At 42.9% G+C, this 25,264-nt stretch overlaps 2 protein-coding genes across 19 annotated transcripts in view; one reads left to right on the top strand and one right to left on the bottom strand.

The window, feature by feature from the left end:
• The window catches only part of USP40 (ubiquitin specific peptidase 40), a 39,989-nt gene extending 24,220 nt beyond the window's left edge, over positions 1 to 15,769 (top strand). For 11 of the 18 annotated variants that reach the window (XM_075027829.1, XM_075027827.1, XM_075027826.1 and 8 more), the window contains 13 exons: positions 628 to 716; positions 1,367 to 1,453; positions 2,260 to 2,296; positions 3,960 to 4,024; positions 4,625 to 4,699; positions 8,033 to 8,159; positions 9,138 to 9,232; positions 10,494 to 10,615; positions 11,021 to 11,086; positions 11,323 to 11,533; positions 11,649 to 11,744; positions 12,603 to 12,697; positions 13,121 to 15,769. In XM_075027829.1, the coding sequence (XP_074883930.1) occupies positions 628 to 716; positions 1,367 to 1,453; positions 2,260 to 2,296; positions 3,960 to 4,024; positions 4,625 to 4,699; positions 8,033 to 8,159; positions 9,138 to 9,232; positions 10,494 to 10,615; positions 11,021 to 11,086; positions 11,323 to 11,533; positions 11,649 to 11,744; positions 12,603 to 12,697; positions 13,121 to 13,229 (1,274 nt within the window). In that variant the 3' untranslated portion in view covers positions 13,230 to 15,769. Of the gene's footprint in view, positions 1 to 627; positions 717 to 1,366; positions 1,454 to 2,259; positions 2,297 to 3,959; positions 4,025 to 4,624; positions 4,700 to 8,032; positions 8,160 to 9,137; positions 9,259 to 10,493; positions 10,616 to 11,020; positions 11,087 to 11,322; positions 11,534 to 11,648; positions 11,745 to 12,602; positions 12,698 to 13,120 lie in introns of those variants that run through there. The other 7 variants (XM_075027831.1, XM_075027835.1, XM_075027837.1 and 4 more) reach the window with 7 other exon arrangements.
• Positions 15,770 to 18,972: 3,203 nt separating this feature from the next.
• Positions 18,973 to 24,458, bottom strand: LOC142031596 (anterior gradient protein 3-like). Its single transcript, XM_075029262.1, has 7 exons — positions 24,320 to 24,458; positions 23,203 to 23,266; positions 22,780 to 22,832; positions 21,544 to 21,620; positions 20,978 to 21,041; positions 20,216 to 20,299; positions 18,973 to 19,072 (listed from the first exon to the last, which is right to left on the bottom strand). The coding sequence occupies exons 1-7, from the start codon at positions 24,456 to 24,458 to the stop codon at positions 19,023 to 19,025; spliced, it is 531 nt and encodes a 176-aa protein (XP_074885363.1). The 3' UTR covers positions 18,973 to 19,022.
• Between the last annotated feature and the right edge of the window lie 806 nt (positions 24,459 to 25,264).

Here is a 25,264-nt window from a genome sequence, read left to right as displayed (position 1 = left end):
GGAGGGAAGCTGGGTTCTTCCAGGCTGAAGAGGAACAGGCTTGGGGGAAGGAGGAGTAATTGCCATCTTTAACTCCTTAACATGGACCTATAGAGAAGGCAGAGCCAGATTCTTCTCAGAGGAGCACACGGAAAGGATCAGAGACAGCAGACACAAGTTTCAGCAAGGAAAATTCCAGCTGGTATGGGGGTGGGGGGCTTGCAGTATTCACATTGGGAGTGGTCAAACAATAGACAGGGAGCCCTGGGAGGCTGGGAGATATCCATCCCTGGAGGTATTCAGAGCTTGACTGGAAAAAGCCCAGAGTGAACTGATCTGACTTCAGAGCTGGTTCTGCTTTGAGCAGGGATTTGGACCAGACAACCTACAGAGATCCCTTCCAACCTCAATTCTTCTGTCACCCCATATACAAGGGGTGGTGGGGAGAAACCATTGTACAAATGTTGCTTTGCTGTCATCATAGGAGGTTTACAGATCTGATGTAAACACTGTGGAAGTGGAGTTCTCTAAATGTCACTGAACATTTTTATCTTACTCTAAGGAGCAGCATAATAGAACAGATATTTTCAGGAAGCAGCAGCTTATGATGTTCTCATCATAACATCATTGGTTTTGTCCTTCCTGAAGTGCCTGAGGATTATACTGTCAAGGAAGCGGAACTGAAAATGGGAAGCTTGCTAGGGCTGTGTCATGGGAAAGCTCCAACTTCCACTCAGGTATAGTAGTGCTGTGACTGAAAAGAGTCTCATGCTCCTTTGATAGTTTGTTTACATTTCCCAATATTTCATGTCCTCTTTTTACTCTTGTAATGGTTGTAAACGGCAGGGAAAAAATGCTCAGTGACACTAAGAATTATACATATCAGCATGAAGGTTCACACCATTTATCTCAGTTGCAGAAGGCCAAGAGCATATATATGACCAGTTAATATAGCTCATATGATTAATGGTAAATCATTTATCATTTGTCTGTGGTTGTCCAGCTTCTGTGCTCTGATGTGTGTGTACTTTTATAAAGAGCGTAAAGTAAGAAAAGGGGGATATTGCTCTTGATATCTACGAGTTATAAATATGCAAGAGAAAAAATAGTTGTATATTTCTGAAGATCAGAGTGCTAGCAGGTTTTATCTCTCATTTGTAGCAGACATGTACAGATGGTTAAAGAAGCTCTGCTGATGGCTGTAACTTAATTGCATATGCTCCTCTGTCCTGCTTAGATTGTTTACTTTAGCCCAAAGTAGTTTCAGTGCTATTTGACTGATAGCAGGCTTGCAATAGCTAGTATATGTGTGTGCATTAGGGGGTGTTATTTCACAGTATTTCCATACTTAAATATGTATTCTGATAGCTTATACTTGCTTTTTTAGCTCTTCTTATATTTTATTGTTGGGAGTGACCAAAACGCAAGCCCTGAGATGGAGATAGTTGTGGAGGAGACTGCCTCTGTCAAAGAGGTAAGTCTAGCTGCTTTTAAAAGCTTTTGTCATGCCTAGGTCAGGTCTGTCGCTCCTGGAGAACTTTGCCTTATAACCATGCATCGCTTCGGGTCACCAGGAGACATCGAGGCAAAGGAAGTGTTTCAACTTCAAAAGGCCAGTGGGGAAGAATGTCTTAATCTTTCACCAATTAGTAAAGAGACATCTGTGCTTTTTTCCAAGAATGAACATAGCCTGGCTGCTTCATGCATGGCTAGCCACTCCTTTTATACACAGCAGTCCTCAGAATGATACACAATTATGGCAGAGTCTGCCACAATTTCTTGTAGTTCATCAAACTCTGAACGCACAGAATTGGAGTGAGAGGAGTCAGGAAGAACTGTGTGCAGAGCGAAGGAAGCAGTTCTCAGTACTGCCAATCCAGACTTCTGGCTCAGAGTGCCAACATCTATGAGTAGTGACTGGGCAGCGTTGAGTTTGCAGGTTTGATTTCTAAAAGGTGCATCGTCAAACTCTGGAACAGAACTTGTTCAAGTAAAGCAGCAAACTGACAGCAGAGTTTGGTTTTTTTTTTTTTTGTTAAGTTTGTAAAAGCTGACTCACCTGACATAGTAAATTTCTTGCCTGAAAACAATCTCATACTTGGAGAGATTAATACATAGCTCAAATACACCATGTCTATGTAATTATATTGGGTTTAGGAGTTGACCAGGAATCAGTCACTCAGTTTTTATGCTGGCAAATTCTAGTGTAGATTTGCTTAAAACTTTGTATTTCCCAACCTATGCTTTGAGACAAGTCTCACCATATGTTTCTTTTTTCAGTGTCTAAATTTAATGCTGGAAAAATCTGGATTATCAGGTTAGTTGTATTGTTATTTAATGATTTTTTTTAAAAGGATTTCCAGATTTCTAAGACAGCTCTTTCTACCCTAAAACTTAGAAGTTGTAAGTTTGTTACAATGGTCTATGTGTCACTGTAGTGTGAGGAGGGGAAAGAACTATAAACTTGCAGTCTTACTCTGATAAAAACTGGCTGTGCAGTTCCTCTTGAAAATCAGTTTCAAGCTTTCTATTTAATCAAAGTATGGGAAAATCCACAATTCCTAGACTATTTGCTTGGGTGCATGTGCAGGTGGAGGTGTTTGGCTGTTTTGATAAGATTTGCTGTCATAGTGGGAACCACTGCATGAGATTAACTATAAAAAATAGGTTTTGGTCACTTTGCAAAAACAAGTTATTCAAAATGAGATCACAGTTTGGCCATTATTTGGGAATCTGAGTGGTAGCAGTTACTTGTTATTAAGCTTTTACATGAGGATCAAGGGAGAGATATAGGCAGAACTAGTGTGACACATGAATTTCCTGGCTGAACATCTCTTTTTGTTGATGCTGATGGGGGGGAAGGAGGAGAAGACACTAGGAGTGGCATTGTTTTCCAGCTTTCGTTCTAAACATTCATTGAATACTGAATGTGTGTTACAGTGGAGTGATGGCTGCAAATTCAGCCATGCTCCAAAACCCATAAAAGTGCACCTGAAAGACATTATTGTCAGAATATACATTGAGTAGCCCAAATGAAAATTAAATAGAGTGCCCTTGTGTACATGTATGTATGAGTTGAAGTAGTTAATAATGTCTTGAAATAAACTTAACCTTTTTCATTTCCCTATAGTGTAGGTTTACTGCCAAGAAACAATGGTTCTTTTTTTATTGCTTTACTTTATATTACCATTTTTGAACAATTAAATTTGACCTTGTGTAGAGATTCGTGATCTGACTGCTCTCATTCAAAGAAATGTCAGACTTCAGTGGATTTTGAGGTTCTTGCTGTTTAAAAAGACTGCAAGTTTGGTTTGGTTTTTTTTGTTTGTTTTTTTTTTTTTTTTTTTTCCTCCATGGAATTTACTGATGAGATTCCTTCTGGGCCTGAGCTTTTTTAGTTATGACAGTCAAATTTTGCACCTTGCGAAGAATAAAGTGGATTTTCATCAGTTATTTTGGTCAAATTAAAAAGTTCAATTGTATTTGTTCCTTCTGTAGCTGGTGCTCTTTATATATAGGTGATAAGTCTAAAGATTTGTAGTTTCTGGACTACACCATCTCTTTTTCCTTTTTTTCTTTTTCTTTTTCCCTCCAGCATGAAGTCTCCTGGTAGACAGTTGGGGAGGGGAAGTTAGATTTTTCCTTATAGTATAGTTTTCACTTTAATGAGCCTGTCATTGATTCAAATAGTAAATTGACATGGGAATTCCTTCGCTTTCCTCTTAAACCAGGGAAATCAATTAGGTAGGTGAGAAGGAGACACTTATGCAAATAAGAGAAGACCATTTGCAAACAACAAAGTGTTTCCGGGGTCTGGGGAAGCACATGAAGGTGGTACTTCATTTAATTTGTCAGAGCTTTGTTTAAAAAAACAAGCAAAAGAACCCCTTAACGCTTATTAAGAGTTTTGTAATGTTTTTTTCCAAACAACATTGTTGGCTAACTAGTTTTGCATACGTATGTTTTTGGTTTTTTGGTAGGTGACAACTGGCATTTGAGAAGGATTGACTGGTGCTATGAAGCAGGGGAAGCATTAAGTCAGGAAGTAAGAGCATCCTATTTTTGACTTGAATCATGCAGTAGTTTATTTACTCCATTTTTCTGTGGAGACTTTCCCTGAAGAGAACTGCATTAAAGCAAATGCATGAGGGGTTTGTGTGTGCTATGTTAGTACACACACTGTTTTATTTTCACAGGGCTTTATGAAGATAGTGTTGGGATACCTATGGTTAAAATGTAAATCTTGTGCACCTGCCCCTTGTGTTCAGGGACTAGGATTAAGCCATATCCACATAGCTTTTTCTAAAGTCTAGGCTTACCATGCATTAAAGATACATCTACAAAGAAGCATGAGGTGTCAGTTGGACAGCTGCGGAGGTGCAAAGGAAATCCACAGCTCAAGGGGATGCTCTGGAAGGACTCCTGCAGAGCAGCCTCCTGTAGGCGTAACCCTTTTTTGCGTGCAACTGCAAAGCTGTCTCCAAGCAGTGGATGTTAAATGGGTATTTCTGTGCTCTTTGGTGGAAAAGCAAAACACCTTGGAGCTTTGGCATGCGTGGCTTGAAAAACCACCAATGTATACTTTAGGAAACAAAGCACAAGAACATGTAGACTTACAAGCGTACTGTGCTTTCTTTTCCTACAGAATGCCACTCTGAAGGAACTTAATGTTTGCAGTGGAGATACTCTGGTTGTAACTGAAGGAAAACTTCCAGCAAAGGTAAAATGAGCAAGATGGTGTTCTTCAGTCAGTTGACAGTGTCTGGAGACTTGGATATGATAGTTGTTTCTTTTTTTCCCTTGCTTATTTTAAAAATACTTCCATTGGAAAAATTCTGGTCGCCCATCATGAGCAATGCTTTTTGTAGTTTTACAGCTTTTTTGATTTCAGTCAATGCTTGTAATATTCTTAGTCTGTCTATATTTATTCTTCTTTCAACGTCTGTAGCAGAAGGCTTTCCCATTGCAGCTTCTTTGCCTAGAAGTGTGTTAAGGTTACTGATTTCCTCCAGATCTGTTATTTCTGGCATGCGAGATTCTTGCGAAGGCACAACTTGTGCGCTACTACTTCCTCACAAAATGATAAAAAAAGAGGAGCTTAAGCGTTTGCCTTCAGTTCAGATTTGTACTGAGGATGGTGTTTGAAAATGGCCCTGCCGGCAGGTCCTCTTGTCAGCGATGGTTATGCAAACGGAAGGATTCTTTGCTAACAAACCTCGAGCAATATCACAGGTCGGTTAGGGTTGGAAGGGACCTTTAAAGATCACCTAGTTGCGATCTTTGACTAGATCAGGTTGCTCAGAGCCCCGTCCCGCCTGACCTTGAGCTCTTGCAGGGATGGGGCATCCACAGCTTCTCTGGGCAACCTGCTCCAGTGTCCCACCACCCCCGTGACCAGAGGCCGTTCCCTCAGCCTGCCCCAGCCCCTCGCCGTCTCCAGGGCCCTGGGCTGGGCCCACAGCCCGCGCACCAGTGTCTGGGCTGGACTGGGGAGACCGGGAGGGGACGGAGGAGTCCGGCTGCAGTCGCCCGAGTACAAACAAGAGAGGAGGAAAGCACCTTTACCGCTCTTTTTCTTGCTTTATGGGGCCTTTTCAAAACGGGCGGTAAACCAGTCTTGAGCAGAACTCCTAATGGAGCAGCTAGAAGGGACCCTAAAGCCGAAGGCCGGCACTTCTTCCCGGCAGGCCTGCGGTGGCCTGCTTCTGCAGGGGAAGAGCTGTCTCTCGGACTTCTTCGCTTGAGCTGTTGCTGTTCTTTGTGCGCCGCCGCGGAGGGTCCGGCTTCCTTCTCGGGCTGGGCCGATGGCAGGGCGCCGGGCGGGCGCTCCTGCGCTGGTGTCGGCGTGCTGTCGTGAGGGGAGGCCTGGTGTAGTGGGGCCAGGGGAGCCGTGCCGGAGGTGGAGCCGCTTCCATCGGCTCTCCTTGGTCTTCGGGTGGATCCACCTCCGTGGGCTCCACGCAGTCAGCCCGTGCAGCTGATGGTGCCTCCCCTCGACACCGCCTCCTCTTCCTCCACGCTTCCTGCAGCCGTCTCTGTTCTCTCCGGCTCATTCTCTCAGCCACCCGCCTTCTGCTGTGAGACCTCTTGGTACCAACCGTTCTTGGCAGGAGAGGGCCTCGAAGCTCAGAGAACTGTGGGCCAGCTGCCGGGGTCCCCTGTTTACAGAAGGCAGCGAGGCGGCTTGTGACATGAGGAGGCCATGTGATGGCGATGCATACGGCCACATACATCTGTTTTGGGAGCTGGGGGCCTGTGGCCTGAAAGATGCCCTGATGTGGGAGGAGGAGGAGGGTTGGAGGGGCTGAGAGCCCCTTTCCTGGGGCTGGATCGGTCCCCCGTGCGATTCTGCTGCCCCTCGGGCACAGGGACTGCCCTCCACCTCCCCTTGTGTGCCCTGGGCTCCAGCCCCCTCCTCATCCCGTGCCCTGGGTGAGATGGTGGCAACAGTGTTCCAGGAGAGTCGGGGTCCTCAGTGACCCCCCGCCCACCCAGCTCCGTGCAAGTGGCGCAGTCCCCCGTGCCTGTCAGCGTTGGGAGGGGGCAAAGCATCCAGACAGCCTGCAGGCAGGAAAGGGAGGTGCAGCTGCCCTGAGCAAAGTCTCCCAGCGCTCCCTGAAAGAATTGCAGATTGCCAAGTGTGTGGGCCCTTGTCCCCCACCCCTGCCCATGGAGCATGGGGAGATGCCATCTCTTCTGCACTGATCCGTGAGGGAGAGGGGAGGAGAGAGCCTGGTGTCTTTGGGGCTGTGGTGCTGGTGCAACGCGAGGAGCCTGTCAGAGGGGTTCTTTGCAAGTGAATATCTTCAAACATAACATCAGCTGGGTTGTAGAAGAGACTTGAACTGTTGCTCATTGCCAAGAGGTATCTTCTAGGTACAGTTGCCAGGGAGTTAAGGGAGGCCACTGATACTGATTATTCCTGAAGGCATGTTACAGGACTAGCTACAGTCCTAATCTAGTTTGACACCTGTGGTATGCATGTCCCCATTTCCATCAACCTCTTCCCTCTGAGCTTGTGTTTTCATATAGATTGTGTTTTCATGATTCTTGTAACACCACTATATCTCTGCAGAAAAGCTTCAGCACGAGATTTCCAGTTTATCCAGCAAATTTTGGAGTTCTTCACAAATACTGTTCATAAAGCATCTGAACTTTATGCTTCTTATGTATTACATAAAGCTCAGATTTTTGCCCTGCATAGACAAAATCTCCTATACGTGGCTGTCTTCACATTCTTGCACATTTTCCTCAGACTGTGACCCAGCTATGTCTGAGGTGGTGAAGGAGGGAAATAAGCACAGATGCTGTCTTAATGAGCAAATACAAGAGGCATGGAAAACCATGGGTTTGTACCCACTGCTCTATCCCCTGAAGTATAGGGCATTGTAAGTTGAAACAAGGCTAAAAGACTTTGCAAGAACCAATGGGCAGACAATATGGATCTTGGCAAGTCCATGGTGAATAAAGCTTCATAAAGGAAAACCAGATATTTTTAATATGTTTCTTCTCAGAAGAAAAACATAGGATAAGAGCTTACACCAGCAGTGCAGTGGGTGTTAATAGCCCAGTTCAGAGTTGCATCTGAAAGAAAGCAACCTCTCCCGGTCAGGAAAGGAGAGGTATCATCAATTTAACGTCCCTTCGTGGCCATGCAGAGCAGGTGAGAACATCAGTAGCTTCTGAAGCAGCAGAGTAGCATTGCAGTTGGTGAGCTTAGATGAATCCAGCTTCCTCTGGCAAGGTTGTATCTATGTCCAAATCTTCAGACAACAAGTGTCACTCAGTTGGATCTGTAACGTTAGATGCCATGGCAGCGGAGCCAGGATGGTGAGGTTAGGCTCCATGAGACTGGATTTTTTTCACTCTAGTCCCTGTAAAAGTAGGAAGTGAGAGTTCATGATGTGTGATCTTAGATGAATGCCAATAAACATGCCTTTACAAAAGCTCAGATTTGAACAAGTCTTTTCCTTCTTCATGAGCTGAAGGTAAAATTTTTCATCGTCTGCATTGGAACACCAAAGCTACCTGGTAATTTCTGTTCACTTTTCAGGGTTTCCTGAAAATACCCATCTGGTGGTTCAAGTCTTCAAGCCATAAGAAACATGGAGAGAACACACAAGACCAAGTGAATGGGATGACGTGCAAGATGGATGCTTTGCAGGTGTCTCCTGCAGGAGGTGAGCTTGATCTGCTTTTGAAAGGAATCATATAGCCTGATTGTCTGTGATTGCACCGAGAGCTTTGAGTCAAAACCAGAATTTTAATCCAAAGCCTTAAAATGCTTTTGAAACCGATGAGTGACTGTACAAGTTTCAGCAAGCTTATGGGAAAGGAGCCACTTAGGAGACAGGTACAACTTTTTACAAGGCCATGAATGCTAGGTAGTGTTCTGATGTTCCTTAGCTATATTTGGTCAAGGGTAAGACTTCCAGTGTGTTTTGCAGCAGGGGCTCTTTACTTGTCAGTAAGTAAAATGGCTTCTCCATACCGGAAGGCAGTGGCCGAATTGTAAAGCATCTCCTCAATGAGCACAGAGGTGATTGGCTTCAAATGCCAGGCTCCTAATATCATACTTAATTCACTTCAGGCTATGTTGCTTTTTGAGAAGGTGTAAAAGGGGCGATGAGTAAATATTACACAGCATAAAAGACATTACATACAGTATTTTAACCTGTGATTCTTCTTGTAAAGGTCAAATCCAAATAAAAAAACCAGCTAGGGTAGGAAAATCAAGTGAGGGTTGAGAAGAAGAAAATTAAGTGGGGACAACTGTGCGTTGGAAAATGGGAAACAAACTGATTTTTCCTTTCTGCAGTTTTAACTTTCCTTGTAGCACACTCTACATTTCAGAGTCATAACCAATAATTAAGACTAACTTGAATAACTGGTCTTAGTTTTAAAATTTGATGTATAGGATCTGTTTGGACTCTTCCTGTTTGGCAACTGACAGAATGTATTTTATCAGCTGTGTATTATGTTTCTTGAACTGCACACACCACCCCCCCCCCGCCCCCAAAAAAAAAAAAAAAAAAAAATTGAGGTCACGTCCCTTCTCCAAGTGAAATCTCACCATGAAGTGACTGTTATCTCTTAGGACGATAAACAAAGTCATGTTGACTCTTGTGTTGTTTCTTTCTTCCTCCCCCCATCTAAAGATTCACCAGAATACATCCACACAGACATGGATCTTTGTTATGCTGGCAGTATAGAAATAGCAGGAGAAGCTTCTTTGGAAGATCTGAAGATGCAGGTTAGATGTTCTCCTGTATTAGAAATGTACGGCAACACTGTGATTAATTGATCTCTATTAATACCTATTTTCTATTTCCTTTTCCCTTGTCTCCAGTATGTTCTGATATGGCATTTGCTTATATGCCATGTTCAGTGGTAAGTACCAAGAGGCAGTTGGAGCATGTAGCTCAGAGACTTCCTTAGTATGTCCCCTGCAGTTGCCATTCTACCTCTCATGTGTCCTGACCTGCAAAAGCCTTGTTGCACTTCATCCAGAACTTTGGCTTGCAGCCCTATCTTTATTTCACAATGAAAAAATTCTTCATGAGAAGCACACACATACAAGCACTTCCTAAAAAGCCACTTTCCATTTCCACATTGTTACTGTATTAGTTTTCTGCGTTTTTCTTTTTTTTTCTTTTTTTCTTTTTTTTTTTTGTATGCTGAATCTAATGAATAAAGAATTGCTTTTGATGCACAGAAGGTCACGTTTGTCATTCAGGAAGGTATAGCTTAGTTTCTTTGGCCAGAAACTAAGGTGCCTTTTTATGCTTTTTTTAACCATACAAGTATGATTTTAATACACTAAGAAAACCCAAACCAAAAAAAACCCCAAAAAACCCAAAAAGCAAAAAAAACCAAAAACCCAACCAAAAAAACCCACCCCAAACCCACAAAAAGACATGAAACAATCCTATCACAAGGCTCTTTATTGTTTAGCCAGTTGGTTGTTCTACTTAAACTGCATGGGAAAGGATATCTCATCTGATTCTGATCCTGATCCATACCAACACTTACTCTTTTGGGTACAACTTCAGTTTCAGTCTTTGGCAAACTACTGCTATGAAAAACGGACCATTTGCATCTTGTGAACAAGGAGAATTGTCGTAGCATGGAAAGAGTTTTGTGTCCTTGATAAGGGCTTAAAGGAGCTTGCTTGGCACTCTGCTAGAGACTGGGGTAATGATTCTGTTAGCCTCATTCCCTCCCAGTTATACAATTTTTGGTTAAAAAAAGAAATTCGGTACTTTTGAAATATAAGTTAAGTTGAGAAATGTTGGGAGGGAGTGAAGTCCAACTTGCTTTGAGGTTGAAGAGTGACTATGTCAATCATAGCCCCTACCTGTAAGTCACAAGCAACAGCTGGTGTGGAATAAATCTTCATACCTTCCCCTATTTCTGATTGCTTTAGTATTGCACTGAGAATTAATAAATGGATTTTCTTTTTTTTCCAAGGAGACTGGCTGCTAAATTTACTGAAGAAATGTTTCTTTTTTCAGGCTATGACATTACTATGCTGCCAGGACCAGATTGTCCCGCTGCCCTCGTTTCTCAGAGCATGGACAGTGGATGACAGTAAGCGCCCAGCCAAGCTTTTACGAAACAACAAGCAGCAACTCAGGTAGGTTTCTTATTGAACGTGCAAGTAGCATTGCAACAGACTGGCTGTTGACTGGATTGTGGGATGGTTTGGTAGAGAAATAAATCAGCTCAGTCAAACATCAGCAGAAAGCTCATTTCTGGTTACTTCAATTTTTTGCTGAGCACGTTTTTTTAACTCAAGAGCTGTGGAAGGGAGAGGTGTGAGCATAAGTAGATCATACCGTGCTTATTCTGCTAAGCTTTATATTAGGTGTTTTTAAATGCCATTTTTTTACTTTTCTGAGTTTTTAATTTTTGTTCCAGTAGCCTCTTGCTTTGATTTTTCCAGATAAGCACAGGTCTACTTGACTAAAAGAGTGATTTATCTACTCAGGAATTTAGAATATATGGTTGGAAATGTATATAATCTTTGTTTTGTTTTCAGTGACTATAAGCTGGGTGCCAGAGTGGAAATCTGCATAGAACCTTTGCAAAAAGAAGAGCATTTGGGGTAAGATCTCAAGATACTTATTACAGCAGTGCATTTGAGATGAGACTTAATTGAGCACCTTTTAACTTAAATACTTTGTCAGGATTACAGATGTCAGTATGCAAGAAGACTTTGGAGCTTGTTTTTTGTTTTCCACAAACAAAAATAAGGGAGGGTGGGAGGGAGTGAAAACTGGGAATTCTGGATTCTGAAAGCATGATTCACAAAACTGCTCTATTTTCTCTTCCTGATGACAGCCCCCATGAACTGCTGCTTCGAGTCCAGATGGGCATACCAGGGGAGAGGGACTACTATGACTCCACGGATTTGGTGTGGGATATCTCCAAAGAATGCACAACCTGGGCACTGAGGCAACAAGTGGCTTCTCACTATTGTCTCCCTGTAGATAAAATTGAAATAGCCAAATACTTCCCTGAAAGATTTGAGTGGCTGCCAATATCTAGCTGGGTAAGATCTGGAATGACAGAATCCAACTGTTGTTTGAGAGAAGTATTTGCTGGTTTGTGCTGCAGTTCTTGAGCAAGCATATTTAAGCAGATGTTGGAAATCTGCCATGTTTCAGACACAGCAAATTTCAAAGAGGAAACGGAAGAAAAAACAGGAGAGTTTACAGTCAGCGCCTTACCACCTGAAAGATGGAGATATCATTGGGGTGAAGGTAAATTAATTTGGCTTTAATTGTTGCACAAGGATTAGGTTCAGGCACTGTCCCCTTTGCAGTATCTTAATTTCTTGCTAGTTTTCCTGCATCCTGCTACATCTCTATGAAAGTACTGGGATGTGGATCTGGACAACATATTGTGTGGATTGGAAAATTGTTGCTACTGGTGCTTTTTCTTCTTTTTCTCCTGTTCTTAACCAGTCTGATGGAAGTTTCATGCTTCTTCCCTTGTATCTTGGTACTGGCACTAGAGGGCAGTATGTTAGAGGGTCTTGTGCAGCTCTCAGCAGTCAGTTCCTGCTCTGGGCTTGAACACTACCCAGAAGAAACTGGATTTTTTTTTCTTGCCCTCATTTTATTGAGTGTTTTTTTTCCCAACTCAGCGTAAAATCCAAGAACAGTGCCCTTTAAAAATCATATTGTAAATTTAAACCCATTACATTTTCCAAAGAATTATTACAGATCTATTTAATTCTTTAAAAAATAATTACACAGTGGCATATTGAGCTCTGAATTAGGAATAAGGCTTATTTAGGAGACCTCAAGAAGAACATACTTGCTGGGTTTTAAAGCAGTAGGCAAAAAAGTCTGATGCCCTGTCCTGATGCATTGGACTATTTAGAGAAGTCCCTGAATAAGGCAAATTCGCTGTTAAATGCAAAAACCGAACAGAGGAGTCTAAAAAACTTTTCTGTCTTTTTGAATTTTTTTCCACTTAATTAACATGAAGTTAATTGCTGTAAAACTAGCTAGAGGAGATGCACTGAAAATTAATTGCATAAACTGAGTAATGTGGGAAACAGTTTTGGTAGATGAAAAGTATAAGCTAATAAACTCAATCATTTTTCACAACAGAATCTTCTCCTTGATGACACTAAGGACTTCAGCACAGTGAGAGATGATGTTGGAAAAGAGAAACAAAGGCAGCTTGCGTTACAAAAACAGAAAAGGTATTGACTATTTACATTTATTTTTCTTTAGAAATATGCAAACTGTTCTTTGCTGCTTTTCAGACTGGCTTGATACTTGGATAATTTTTTGCGACAGCGCTTGCTTGGTGCTCTCAGAGCACACAGTTCCAGTAGTCCTGAAGGAAGTGCTCAGGTAGTTCAAACTCTTGGCTTTAAGTGCCATGTTCCTACACCAAGCAGCAGTTTTTGCTCTTGCAACACACTGCAACATTTGTCCCTGCCTCTGGAGATGAAAAATGAACTGCTTGGCTGCACTGGCCCTGCACAGGTTGTAAATGTGGGCTTGCAAGGTCATTCTTACAACTAAGTGGAAATCAAGTTTCAGTCCAGGTTTGTGGTGCTGTTGGTGCTTAGGCTCAACTCTAATAAGAGGCATCTTAAATTCTCTATTTTTTTTAATAGTCGGCAAGCCGAACGCTTACATGACCATGTTTTCTCTGAGGAGAAGCTGAATATTAAGCACCGTAAACCAGAAGTGGCACTTTCTATCAACGTGGGTGTTTTCAGATAGCACCAGGAGATGATTTGCTGACCAGACCATACTACCTACGTACTCAATTGGCATGGAGTACCTCAACTGGACCAACAAGAGGGTCTTTCCTGAAGTGTCTTCAAGAATCACTGAGACAAACTGGATATATAGGGTTCAGGATAACTCTGATTTTCTTCTAATCTCTCTTGGGGGAAGTGCTTTAGCATCCCTTTATCCATGTGGTACTTTTTCTCAGGCTAGGTAAATGCACTTTATCCATGAGAAAGCTGATTAATATATTGTATAACCTTTTGGTGACTGTTTTGTAATCACCCTAAATGCTTTTTTTTTTTTGATCAGATGCTGATGTCTTGCACCATCACTACAGCATTGCTGCGTTTTTAATGCAGTCATAAACATCTCTTTTTTTAGCTATTTTTTTTCATCTCTGATCACTGAAGTTACTAGTGATACCAGAATTTGTTTTTGTCTCCTTATATATAAACCTAAGTCTGTAGTAGCTGGAGTCAGATTTCAGGAATGAAGGAAATGTGGAAATCTCTGGACAAAGTGTACTGAATTAGCAAAAAAAAAAGTAAGTTCAGAATCTGTCAAGCTCTAAAACCTGAAGACCTTTTGCAATATGGAACAACAGTGTGGTAACCTATATATTTAAAGTTGCTAGGGCTTTTGGTTTTTTCCCATAAGCTTCATTAACAAACAAAAGGGATGGAAAAAATTGGCAGATCTGATTTTTGATCTTAAGTGGGTTTTATTGTACTCAAGAAAAAGGCTTGTATTTATTTTCAGTACTCTTATTCAGAGGACTTTCCCTCATTTCTTATTTTTTCAATTGTTCTAATATTCTTTGTTACATTTCAGAAGAAGTTTCTCTTGGTGTCACAAAGCTGATTTACAGCGTCCGTAACAGAAGGGGATGTATATGGCTGACTACCTGCTGAACTCAGTAACAAAGGTTCTTAAGTATTAAGTAAAATGTTTATCAGGTGCTTATGAGACTGGATCTCAAGAATGAGAACATGTGTAATTAGCTGATGAGAGACCATATTTTTCTCTACCCCTGAGGCTGGGAATTGGGGTTGACCAGAAGCTGACACTTCAGCATCTTCATCAAAACTTTTTTAACGCTTACAATACTTAAACTGTGTTTCCCCCACTGTATGTGACTATTCATAACTTAATTTCCCGTTAGGTTCAGAATTTTCTTTGAGCACAGCTAGTACTGACAAATTAACCCAAACTCTTGATGCAGTTAATTGTTTACAATCAAATTCTAAACATATTTTGAATGATAAGGTGAAAATGGAACAGTGGCAGATAACATACAAGCATTTCTGTGCAGCAGTGACATGCTGGTGGCATCTAACGTGTTTGGCTGTTAACGGCTGGGAACCTGTGCAAATGGATTGCCGTATCACATGAAGTCTGCTCTCAAACACACTGCAGAGCTTTGTTGAACTGCACAAATGTCCAGAAACCTGTTCTGAAATGAGCAAAGCAATTGTTCAAAAATAGCTTTTGAACATAGCCTGAGGTATCCTTAGTTAAATCTGTGTTAACGAGAGGACAAAACACAAGTCAGTTTTGGGGACTACCATAAACGTTTAACCTGCTTTGTGTATGTGTAGAAGATTTTGTAGTAGAAGATGCCAGTACAGCAGACTACTAAAATTTTGGCTAATATGAGAAGATCTCTCATTTATCTTTTATAGGTTAACAATATTCTGGTATTTCAGACAGCTTCAAGACAAAAAACTGACACTCTCAGCTATCAGGAAAAAAAAAAAGTCAAAAGCTCCTTGAAGCATATGATTATTATTTATTTCTTTGCATATCTTTAAAATTCAGCAGGTGCTTCTGTGCTTTCTTAGGCTGATTCCTTCAAGAAGAGGATGTTTTAATTTCCTCGCTATTTCGGTTGTAGGTAGGCTTTACTGGAATCTTGAAATCTTAGTAGTGTGGATAGATTTTCTGACTGAGGTGAGGGCAGCCAATTGCTTTCCCCATCTTATTTTGCATCGCCTTCTTCCATATCAAGTGTTCTTGCGAGCCAAAAATGATCGCACATGATTACTAAGGTAAGCAAGAAAGGTTTGTGTCTGCAGATTGTTTCATTGCATTGCACTTACTTTGCTGTCACTTTAATTCCTCCAGTTCCTTGCTGGACAGCTGTACTGACCTCAGCCCTCCCACGTACCTGTTAATAACTCTAGCCTCTTCTTGAAAACACAAAGTTTGGAGAAATCTAAATATGGATTCCATGTGCTAACATGGGGATTTTAGTATGTGCCTTTGTTAAAGTGTAATGTAGCAGCACCTGCACTGAACTAATCTTGGATTATTTCTAATGTTGGCTCAAAATGCTATTTTTTTCCTTAAAACTATTGTGGGTCATTCCACAATGAGAGAGTTCATTAAAAATGGGGGTGGGGAGAGGGAACACCTTTTTAAAATGGAGTCTTTGTGATTCCACGGTTTATGATGGTTATATTCCAAAGCCTGGAAAAGCTTTCGTCTTTATTTTTCAAGTGTTCTTCACAAAATAAAAAGTAATTTCTATTGGATTTGTCTGTCTGTGTCTCACTAAATACATTGATTGGGAATAGCATGAATTGGTTTCTAACGTTGGATGGGGCACAACCTTCATTAAGCTTTAATTTCCAAATCTGTTCCTAAGACAGCATTCCGATCTCTGAGAATTTTCCCCAACCCAGCTGGGCTTGCACTGTACAAAGACCTGGGTTCAGTTAAAGGACTGGGATTTTGGTGCAAGTTAAAGTGATTTTTAGCATGTGTTTCTCCTCTTCTTCAGAAAGCATGGTCTAGTATTTACTTCCCAGTATTCCAGCTCCTAGTTTGTGCACAAATATATTAATCTGGTCTATTTTTTAAAGGAACTAGCATAAATCATCTAGAGGACTGTGGCTCTGCATAGAGTAAGAAACATGGATTGCTAAGGAATGGTTATCTTTTGTATCTGCTCCTGGGGCAGTCCTTGTAAAAGAGCAAGTGTTCAGCTCTGGGAATCTTATTATAAGAAAATTGTGTGTATTCTTTTCCTTTTCCTCATAACTCATTCTAGTTTGCTGAAGTGATTACAGAGGAGGAAGAAGTGGCCCACAGAAAAAGCAAGTCCTCGCTCACTTCAGTCCTCCCTCAGCGGCAGCTGAGCGGAGCTGTCATGTTCTGAGGGGTGTTGGAGGTACAAACCCCAAGAAGGAGGAGCAACGGCAGGGAGCGATGGAGCTGGGGCAGGTGAGCTCTGACACGGCGGCTGCAAGCTGCGTGCAGGAGAATCTCTCTGATTCTGGGACTTGCTGGCTGCTTTGGCTGTTTGCCCGAAGCTGAAGGGAGGGAGGTGCCAGGAATGCCCTCCAGCATGGTTAGCTGCAATTTTGGGATTTTGCCAATACTTCTGCTGACATTGCCTGTAATTGAGGAGTTAATCTTCAGACCTTGCAGTATCCAAGGCCACGACATCTGGAGGCAACGATACCAAGCTGAGTTTGCAAGCAAGCTTAGAGAGACCAAGAGGTGTGAGCTCCCAGCCCTGGAGTCAGTGCCTGGAATGCTAACAACTAAACTGTTACCTTTCTGTTTTCTGGCTGACCCTTGGTCAGCACAGCTCCGTGTGCAGGTAAATGCAAAGGATGTGATAATGATACAGCTCTTTCCGTGGATCTTTATTACTGCCAGGGCAGTGGAGGCCTATCAGCTGTGTTTATTGAATGGGGTTTGCAAGTACTGCTGCTTCTGCTCCTGTTTGATCTAGGCGTTTGTGCCTTGTAAGAGCATCGATCTTCTTGGTAGCTGGTGGGTTTCTTCCAAAGAGAGTATCAGCTTCGTGGTTAACACATCTATGAATTCCTGCATTACAAAGCTTTCCTATAAACTTTAACTGCAGCCCAAACAGATTTTAATTCTGGTGGTTGTATTTCAGATGGTGATCAGTAGAGGTTAAACACCTGCTTTTGCTAAAATGTCCTTGCTAATCACTGGGGAGAAACATATTTAGAAAAAAGAAAACAAAACTGGCCTTAGGCCGTTGTGCTTGCTTCCTTGCTGAAAAGTTTTACTGCAGTTAAGTAACTCTTACTCATTCTAGGGGTTAACCATCTTTAATTTCCTCCATGGCCCACTGTGGTAGTGTCTGAGCAATGCTGGCATTGCTCACTGAGCTCTGAGGTGCCCTCTGCCCCTCTGTGCCGGCAGCCTCCCTCATGCAGGTACCCGCTAGGATGCCCCTCTCTGACCACCCTGGGTCCTGTGGCAGTACTCAGCCCATCGTTTTCCTCTCTGAACTGCTCCCACCTCTGCTCTGAGCTCCAGCCAGTCCTCCTGTCTCTGCTGGGTAACCCCAGGGTTGCTCCCCTATGGCTGATCCCTGTCTTTATTTGCCCTTTTATTTGTCTCATCTGCAACTTCTCCCAGGGGCTCAATCTGCTGCAGGCCTTGTCTTCAAATTCCTCTTTAATTCTCTTTTTCCTAGTGATCACAGGGAATCGCTGATCACTTCTGAACACACACAGTCTTCTGCGTTTCACACAGAAGCTGCTGAGGGCACTGTAATTCTGCTGCTGTACCTATCTTCTCTGGCTGCCATTGCTGCTCAGAACCACATTTTTACTGTAAGCCCCTGCCAGCAGCCTGTGCTTACGAAACAGCTCCCAGGTGACTTCTGTGAATTATACCTGTGTTCTTAATGCTGAAAGAAGTTTAACCTTCTTCCCACCCACCAGCCCTTTTGCTCAAAAAAAGAAAGGTATTTGTTAGCTAGCGTGCTTTGTTTTGTTCCCATGGGATGCTCCTGACAGGGACAGGCTGTGGTGGGGTTTTTGTTTTTTTGGATTGTAAGTAGGTGCAGCCATGATAGTTTTTGTTGAACCGATGCCTGTTTGTCTAATCCAGCTAATTAAGCTTAGTATGATTACTGCAGAAACAGCACAGCTGTAGCTGCAACATACACATCAAGCGTATCTTCCTTTGGGGTGGGTTACAGGGCCATTAATGATTCCCCAGTCAGAATTTACTTGCAGTGATTTACAAATTCTTGATTTTCATATCATAGACTCAGTGTGCCCAGCTGGAGGCTGAATGCGCTTGGTTAACAGCCATGTTGTGATGATACTCTGTAGACTGAGCAAGTTCGTCTTAATTTTTTTTTTTTCTTATGGCCATGCACATAAAAAAATGTGGAAATCAAGGAAAAGAAATTTGGAAAGGAAATGGGCTGTTCCTTTATTTTTGTTGTTTGAATTATACAGCAAAATTTTTAACAAATAATAATAAAACAATTTTCTGAAATTCACATTAGTGAGCATGGCAATTCACAAAGCAATGAAAATACAAAACCCATCTTCACATATGGTTGCATTCTGTTGTTTCTCACTATACTAAAAGCCTTTCAAACTAGAAGACTTACGGCTTAAGAAGAAGAGGAAAAAAAAAAGTGCTGTGGAAAAATGACTGCAACAAGTACAATGTAGCTAGGCACACACAAGAGAAACTTAGAAAATGTATTTATAATCAAAGTGTGCTTTTTAGAATGACACCAGTTGGGGTAAAGAAGAGTTTGTGAACACTACAAAAGACAATTCTCCTCTATTAATGATAACTGTAACGTCATTAAGATAGACTGCTACTTAAAAATCAGTGGGTGTATTTATTGCACCAAGTTCCCATGACCATGGCTTCTCGACAAAGGTCTGCAAGGGAAGGCATAAGGACAGGCCCCATGTGTTGTTCTGCATCTCTCAGCACTGCCAGGGCTGTCGTCTCAGCACGTGTGTACAGGTCGGTGCTGCCCCGGGCTCAGAGCTCTGTGCGCAGAAGCAGCTTTGCTTGTCTCATGTTTTCAATCACTGTGGAGAAAGCACTGCAGATACTAAGGATGACAGGGAAGATTCCTATGTCTACACAGCTTAAGGTCAGAAATTAAAGCCACTCTGGATAGCTAGACTTCTAAAAGGTCTTTAAAAAAACTTTTTTTTTTTTTCAATTTTAATGAGTAGTTTTGACTAGTTGTTTTGTCTCAGCAACAGGTGTTGACTGCAACTAGTGATTGGCTTCTAGAAAATATTCAGACACTGATTTGGGAGAAATTAATTCCCCCCCTCCCCCTCCTTTCTCTTGGACTATTTCATTAACTCCTCTTGGTGGCAAAAGTGTATATAATGTTGTGTTTTAATCGATGCTCCAGTGTCAGAGTGCCATTAGAATACACCAGTTCATCTGATGGTGTTCGTGGGGGGTACAGATGCTCTTTTCTGCATTCTGCAGGTGTCCAATGAGGCTCAAAGCTTTGTCTGAGTGTCAGACAAAAGTCTGTGTGTTGTTGGAGTGGAAAAGCTAGAAAAGACTGTGAACCCAGATCACTGGATTATTGTTAGCCTGCTTGTCTGTGGGAAGTGGTTTGTTCTGTTACCCAAAGCTTTTGAATCTGGCTCATCCCAACTTGCTATAATCTGGGGATCAAGACCTCAGAAACATACAATTCTCAAAGTGTTATTAAAGTGGGCAGCCAGGAGAGGGGAGTGCAGAGACATCCACCCTTAAGAATCAATTCCAGCCCTCAAGGAATATGTATTTTTAAACTTTGGTTACCCCTAGGGCGAGAAGTACTGAAACAGCTTCTGCAGTTCAGGTTATGAAGCAGAGCAGCAGCGTACTCAAGTCTGCAAGTGCCTTGAACTGATGCAGGTGGGGTTTTGGGGTCAAACTTACACAGTGTTTGGAAACTCTGCCAGCCGGCTTCAGAGACTGAGGACAATCTCACCATACTTTACTGCCCAGTTCTTCAGAAGTATTCAGCAATGGTTTTTCCTAGAAGGCACTTACACTAAATTTACTTCATTCATGTTTATAAAGGGCTTTGAGCAAGTTTTACTGCAGAAATAGATCCAGCATTTCTCAAGATTCTCTTACACCCTCTTCCCTGAACGACATTTGTCTCGTATAAACTTGAGATGACTAAAAAGGGATCAGTAAAGTACCCATTCACTCACAGGTTGAAATATCTTCTGGTTCGTAAGCGTACATCCTGTTCCCATATTTGCCAGTTAGATCAGCTCGAACTGTCATTGAAGGATCTTGAGGGGGGAAAAAAGTACAAGATATTAGCAACTCTGGCTTTGCAAAGTGGGGCTGTGGTGAATAATTTTGTGAGGATAAAAGCCTTTTAAAATGGTGTTGATTGGCCTTTTTATGGCTGGAAAAGTACATCTGGAAGCACCAGGCTTTCAGCAGCTGTACATTAATGATGTCTACTTCTGAAACTCATCATGAACAGATCCTCTACGCACAAGCCTTGTCTGTTGGCTCAAGATTATTGCCCATTGTCCCCTTTGTACCCAGCAGTTTGATGGTAAGTTTGCCTTTTGTATAGTTGTTGGTCATGGTTGATGATGGGCCTTTGCTCTGCCCTTGGACAGAGCATTTGTCATTCATCTGAGGACAGGCTGGGAGTAAGAGGCTATGTTCAGATGTTGTGGCACAGAGTCACGTAGGCAGGCCCAAACTCTTTAAGGATATATGTTAGAAGTTAATAGGAGTGACATGCCGTTCATTTCCATTAGTGGAATGAGACTGTCACAGTCCCGTTTTTAAAAAGATGGTAGTGGTTTTGGGTGCCTGACTTAAGCTCTGATTGCTCAACAAGTATGCTGAAATAAGGCCCAATTTTTATTTGTGTGGTTAAGCTGTTCACTCTGAAAGTCTGGGTTATTTCTCTAGCTTCAGTGATGATTCCCCTGACCACAGAGACTCACCCACAAAGAGGATCCGAGGGACGTAATGGCCATCAGGCGCCATGTTGTCATCGCTGCTGGAATGCTGTCAGAATTAGATAGCCTCTTAGTGACGGGTAATTGTCTGAGCACTAGAAATGGCCTGAATCAGCTGAGCTTGCCTCATCTACCAACAACTGACAATTCTGGTATGATCAAATAGGGACTTTCCCTGGCCTGTCCAAGCTGTCCCCTCCTAGATGCTTGGGGATGAGGACAGAAACCCCAGGCAGGTAACTCAAAGCCTGATGACTGAGTATTTTTTCCTTGTATCAGAATACTACCTGTGGTTGGAATATACAAAATGGTATTTCCATACCAGTAAGTATGCATACATGTGTATGGCAGTGTCTCCCTGCCTTCTCTCCAAGGAGGAACTGTGTTGGTGTTTTGCAAACCCTGTTGTACATCCCCAGACAAGTGGGAGAAAAAAGAGAATTTCAAATACAACTTCAAAGCTGTGCAAAGTGAATCCATTTCTGCTTTTAATATGGCTTATTCCACTCCCCAGTAAACATTTCAATTAATATTTTAAAATACAAACTTACTACCAGATTGAGCATGATGAAGTCCTCCTGAGCCATCTGCTGGATTTCTGGGCTAGAAGCAAATGCTTTCCTTAAAGCTAGAAGAAAGAGAAATACATTACTTGGGTGGGAAAAAAAAAATCTGGATCACTGCTTTTCATGGGTTTGCATCATCTTATATTGATCCTAAATACACCAGTAAAGGGCCGGCACCAGTTTGATATGCATATGTCCCACAAAGAGTGGAGGACTTGGTTCTCGTAAAGTAAAATGCAAAAGACATGTAGTCCTTGAGGAACTGAAATGCTGGTGTACAGATATATTTCCTTCCCAGGGGCTGAACAGGTCATGAATGCATACAGCTTGGCTTTATTCAGCCATCTACTACACTACTACTAGAGAGCATGTGAGTTGTCTGCACAATTTATGCTGTATGCATTTGGGGGAACAAATACTTACAGAAGTTTCATAAGACATGGTGGGGCCAGACTTCCCTGACAAACCTCACTTTGTTCTCGATAACCTGGGAGGTTATCAAGTGATAGTGAGTGGTCTGACACACTTTTTGGCAGGAGGCCTCATAAGAGTAAGAGGAAAGTGTATAAAACAGATGCTCTTGCAGGCCAGAAGATGATTTGAGCTTTCCAAGGCTGTAAACTGTTGCACTTCTAAGGTTCTTGTCTGCAGATGAAAGTATGCCAATAAAGGCATGTTGCAGTCCCTGCAAATCGGTGAATATGAGGCTATAAAGATAATTTTCCTAGTGTCTGACTCTCCCTTTTATTCAAAGCCACAGTATAAAACAATGCAATGGAGGCAGCGTGATGCCTAACCTCGCTGGCTTGATATGGTCTACTTTCAGGGCCTCTTTCTGAGGGGATACAACTTCCCCAAGCTTTAATCACATGAGCTGATGATTTCTATGCTTGCTGCGGCCCAGGACTGGAGTTGGGAGTAGTCAGGAAGGAGAACTGACAGGAGATCAGGGGTGTGAAAGAGGATAAAGGAGGAAAGCTCAGTGTCTACCTGCTTGTTTTGTGGCCAGGGAAGTTTTGACCCAGAGCATGTTACTGCTCAGAAAAACTTTACAAATTTTATTCCCCAACTCTTCTCAAGGGTCCCCAGTGGATTTACTGTCTCTCCCTTTCCCTGCATGTGCTGGAAAGGCTTCACACCAAGTGCTTAAATGTTTTTTAAGGAATGAGCACAGACAGATTTGGATCTCCCAGGTGGTTTGGAAGGGTTTGCTTTGCTCACCTTGGCTGTAAGGACACTCTTCCAAGTGGTGAATAACCATCAGTGGCTTCTTGCTGAAACGACATTGCAGGAAAGGAGTGGGGATGCAATTCAGACCTTTTACAGACTGCACTTGCAAAGTGTTAAGGCACTGAGTTGCTCCAGGGATATATTTACATTCTGAGAGCAATAGCAGCCGGGCTAGCAGGGAGGTGTGGACACAGCTACGTACAGAGGGGTGTATCACTGAGAAGGTAACACTGGACACTATGAAAGGGCATTTGCTCAGCTCCTAGAAGGTAAGCTCTCACCAAGATCTTGTACAGCCTCCCTACCATACAGGAAAATACAACAAGGCACAGTCTGAACATCATGTTAGAGCATAGCTTTGTTCTGTGCAGTTAAACATATGAACCAAAAGGCATAACAAGAATTGAGGATTACCTGTTTTTTGATCGTGCTAAACCTTCTTCGTATGTCTGTGCCCATTCAATGTCATCTCCCCAGCCTGTTGAGAGCAGAGCACCCTTAGTTAATTTGCTGGTCAGTATGGATGAGGATGTTCTGCAGAATGGGGATCTGGAGCTGCACATATAATTGGGTGGCACAAACTAGGCACCTTCCCTCAGGGTGTTGAGACCCTCAGGGTGGTTTGTGGGTACCAGGAGAGCCCCAAGCAGAAAGGTGCAAAGAAACAGATGATAGGGAAGGGGGGTGAAACCCCAGCCTTGATAGGGCTTAGGTGGCAGATTAGGATTAGACAGGTATTTCCAGCCACTCAAAAACTGAAGCTCAGTTTCTCCCTGAACCCGTACACCCTCCCAGAGAGCTGAACCAGGCTTGCTGCTTGCCTATGGCTTCCTGCAGTAACGGATTGCTCAACAGGGTGGGGACTAGGGAGGGTAGGGATACAAGAGTGGTTTTGGCATGAGGTGCTTGGATCTTGCTTGATGGAGCAAAGCTTGGACCTGAGTCTGGAGCCCCTTGCAATGGCTACAGCACCCTGCTCATGCCCTGCATCACCCAAAGGAGACCCCAGGGAGGAAGAGGATGTACCTGCTTGCCCGTGCCTGACCTACAATGCTGGCAGGAAAGCAGACAGCAGAGGGGTTGAGCTAGCTGCAGCTTAGCTGTGTGACTATGGTCTCCTGCGTACATGGCATGCCTTTGTAGGGGTAAGGGCTGCTGATGGGGCTGCCTATTGAGCTCAGCCTCTGCAAAGCTGATCCAGCAGCTGATCAGCAGCCTGTGTAACAGCCTGGCTCTTGGCCCCATCCCCAGCCCAGGTTTGGAGCAAAGCACCTGTAGCTGTTCCCAAGCACAGAGCGTGAGGACTTCTCCCCTGCTGAATGCACCAGTGCTCTTGGCCACGGTGGAAATGGCACCTGTGAAAGGGAGGTTTGGGCTTCTGCTTCTGATGAATAGTAACACAGTGGGGAATCTCCCAGCTGCTGCTCTCGGATATTTGCATGCCTGGATATATGGGTGGAGGTGCACGCTAGCCACTGCAACAGGGAAGTACAGGTGCTTCAGAACTGCCTTAAGCATCCTAGTCGCTCACCTCGAGAGAGAGTCTGTGGGGTCCGTATCTGAGCTGAGCTTTCTTCCTCTTCATCAGGGAGCTTCTGGATCTTTTTCTGTGCAGCAACCGTTACACCACTGCAGAGAAGGAGGGAACACAGGAATGGAAAGGCATGCATGCTTCTTCTGGCTGGCAACAACAGAGAGAAAGGACCAACTCAGGCAGGCAGAACTAGATGAGACAGTCTCATAAAGAGCCATTTACTTGGAACTGGTCTCTCACCTGGCAGCTCCTGCTGACGCCTCGACAGCGGTGTCCTTGCTGCAGCCTCTCCCCTCTGGCCCAGGTTAAGGCAAGGTCTCTTTATACCTCTGTAAATACAATAGCTGGGTATGGACGTCAGCTGAAATTCCAGGATATCCTGCTCCTGCCAAGGCACAGAACAACCTTTTTACAAAAGCTTTCTTCAGTCAACCCAGCAACATGCATGATTGTAATCAAGGTATATTGATTTATGAAAGCATTTGTGCAGAGTTTATGCTAGACACACCTAGCTCCTTGGGGGTCGACTGTGGGTCTCCAGGTACAGTGAAGTCTCCCAGAGTCAAACTGAGAGATACAGAGAGGATGCATACACCTCTCTTGACACCCTTCACACCAAGAGTGGTGCGGAATGCACATTTCTGTAAGGAAAAAAAAGTTAAAGAAAATAAGAAATCACAATGTAAACAACATGATATGAACTGAACCGAGTAGCAGTAATAGGGAGCATCAGCATAATGAAAGGACTGTGCAAGGATATGAGGCATAACTCTGTGGGATAAACAGGGCTTGTGTCACAGCCTAAGGAGATGGTTTTCTCCCATCGTCAATTTTAAGGAAATAAACACCACCTTTCCATGCAGGGTTGATAGCTCTTTGCAAAACTCCTGTTGTATCAAGCGAGGATGACCATAATTTCCATTGTGGAACCAATCACAGGCC

This window comes from Buteo buteo, chromosome 5, assembly GCF_964188355.1.
Source record: "Buteo buteo chromosome 5, bButBut1.hap1.1, whole genome shotgun sequence".
NCBI classification, from domain to species: Eukaryota; Metazoa; Chordata; class Aves; order Accipitriformes; family Accipitridae; genus Buteo; species Buteo buteo.
The sequence above is the reverse complement of the archived record's forward strand: the minus strand, read 5'-3'. Positions and strand labels throughout refer to the sequence as shown.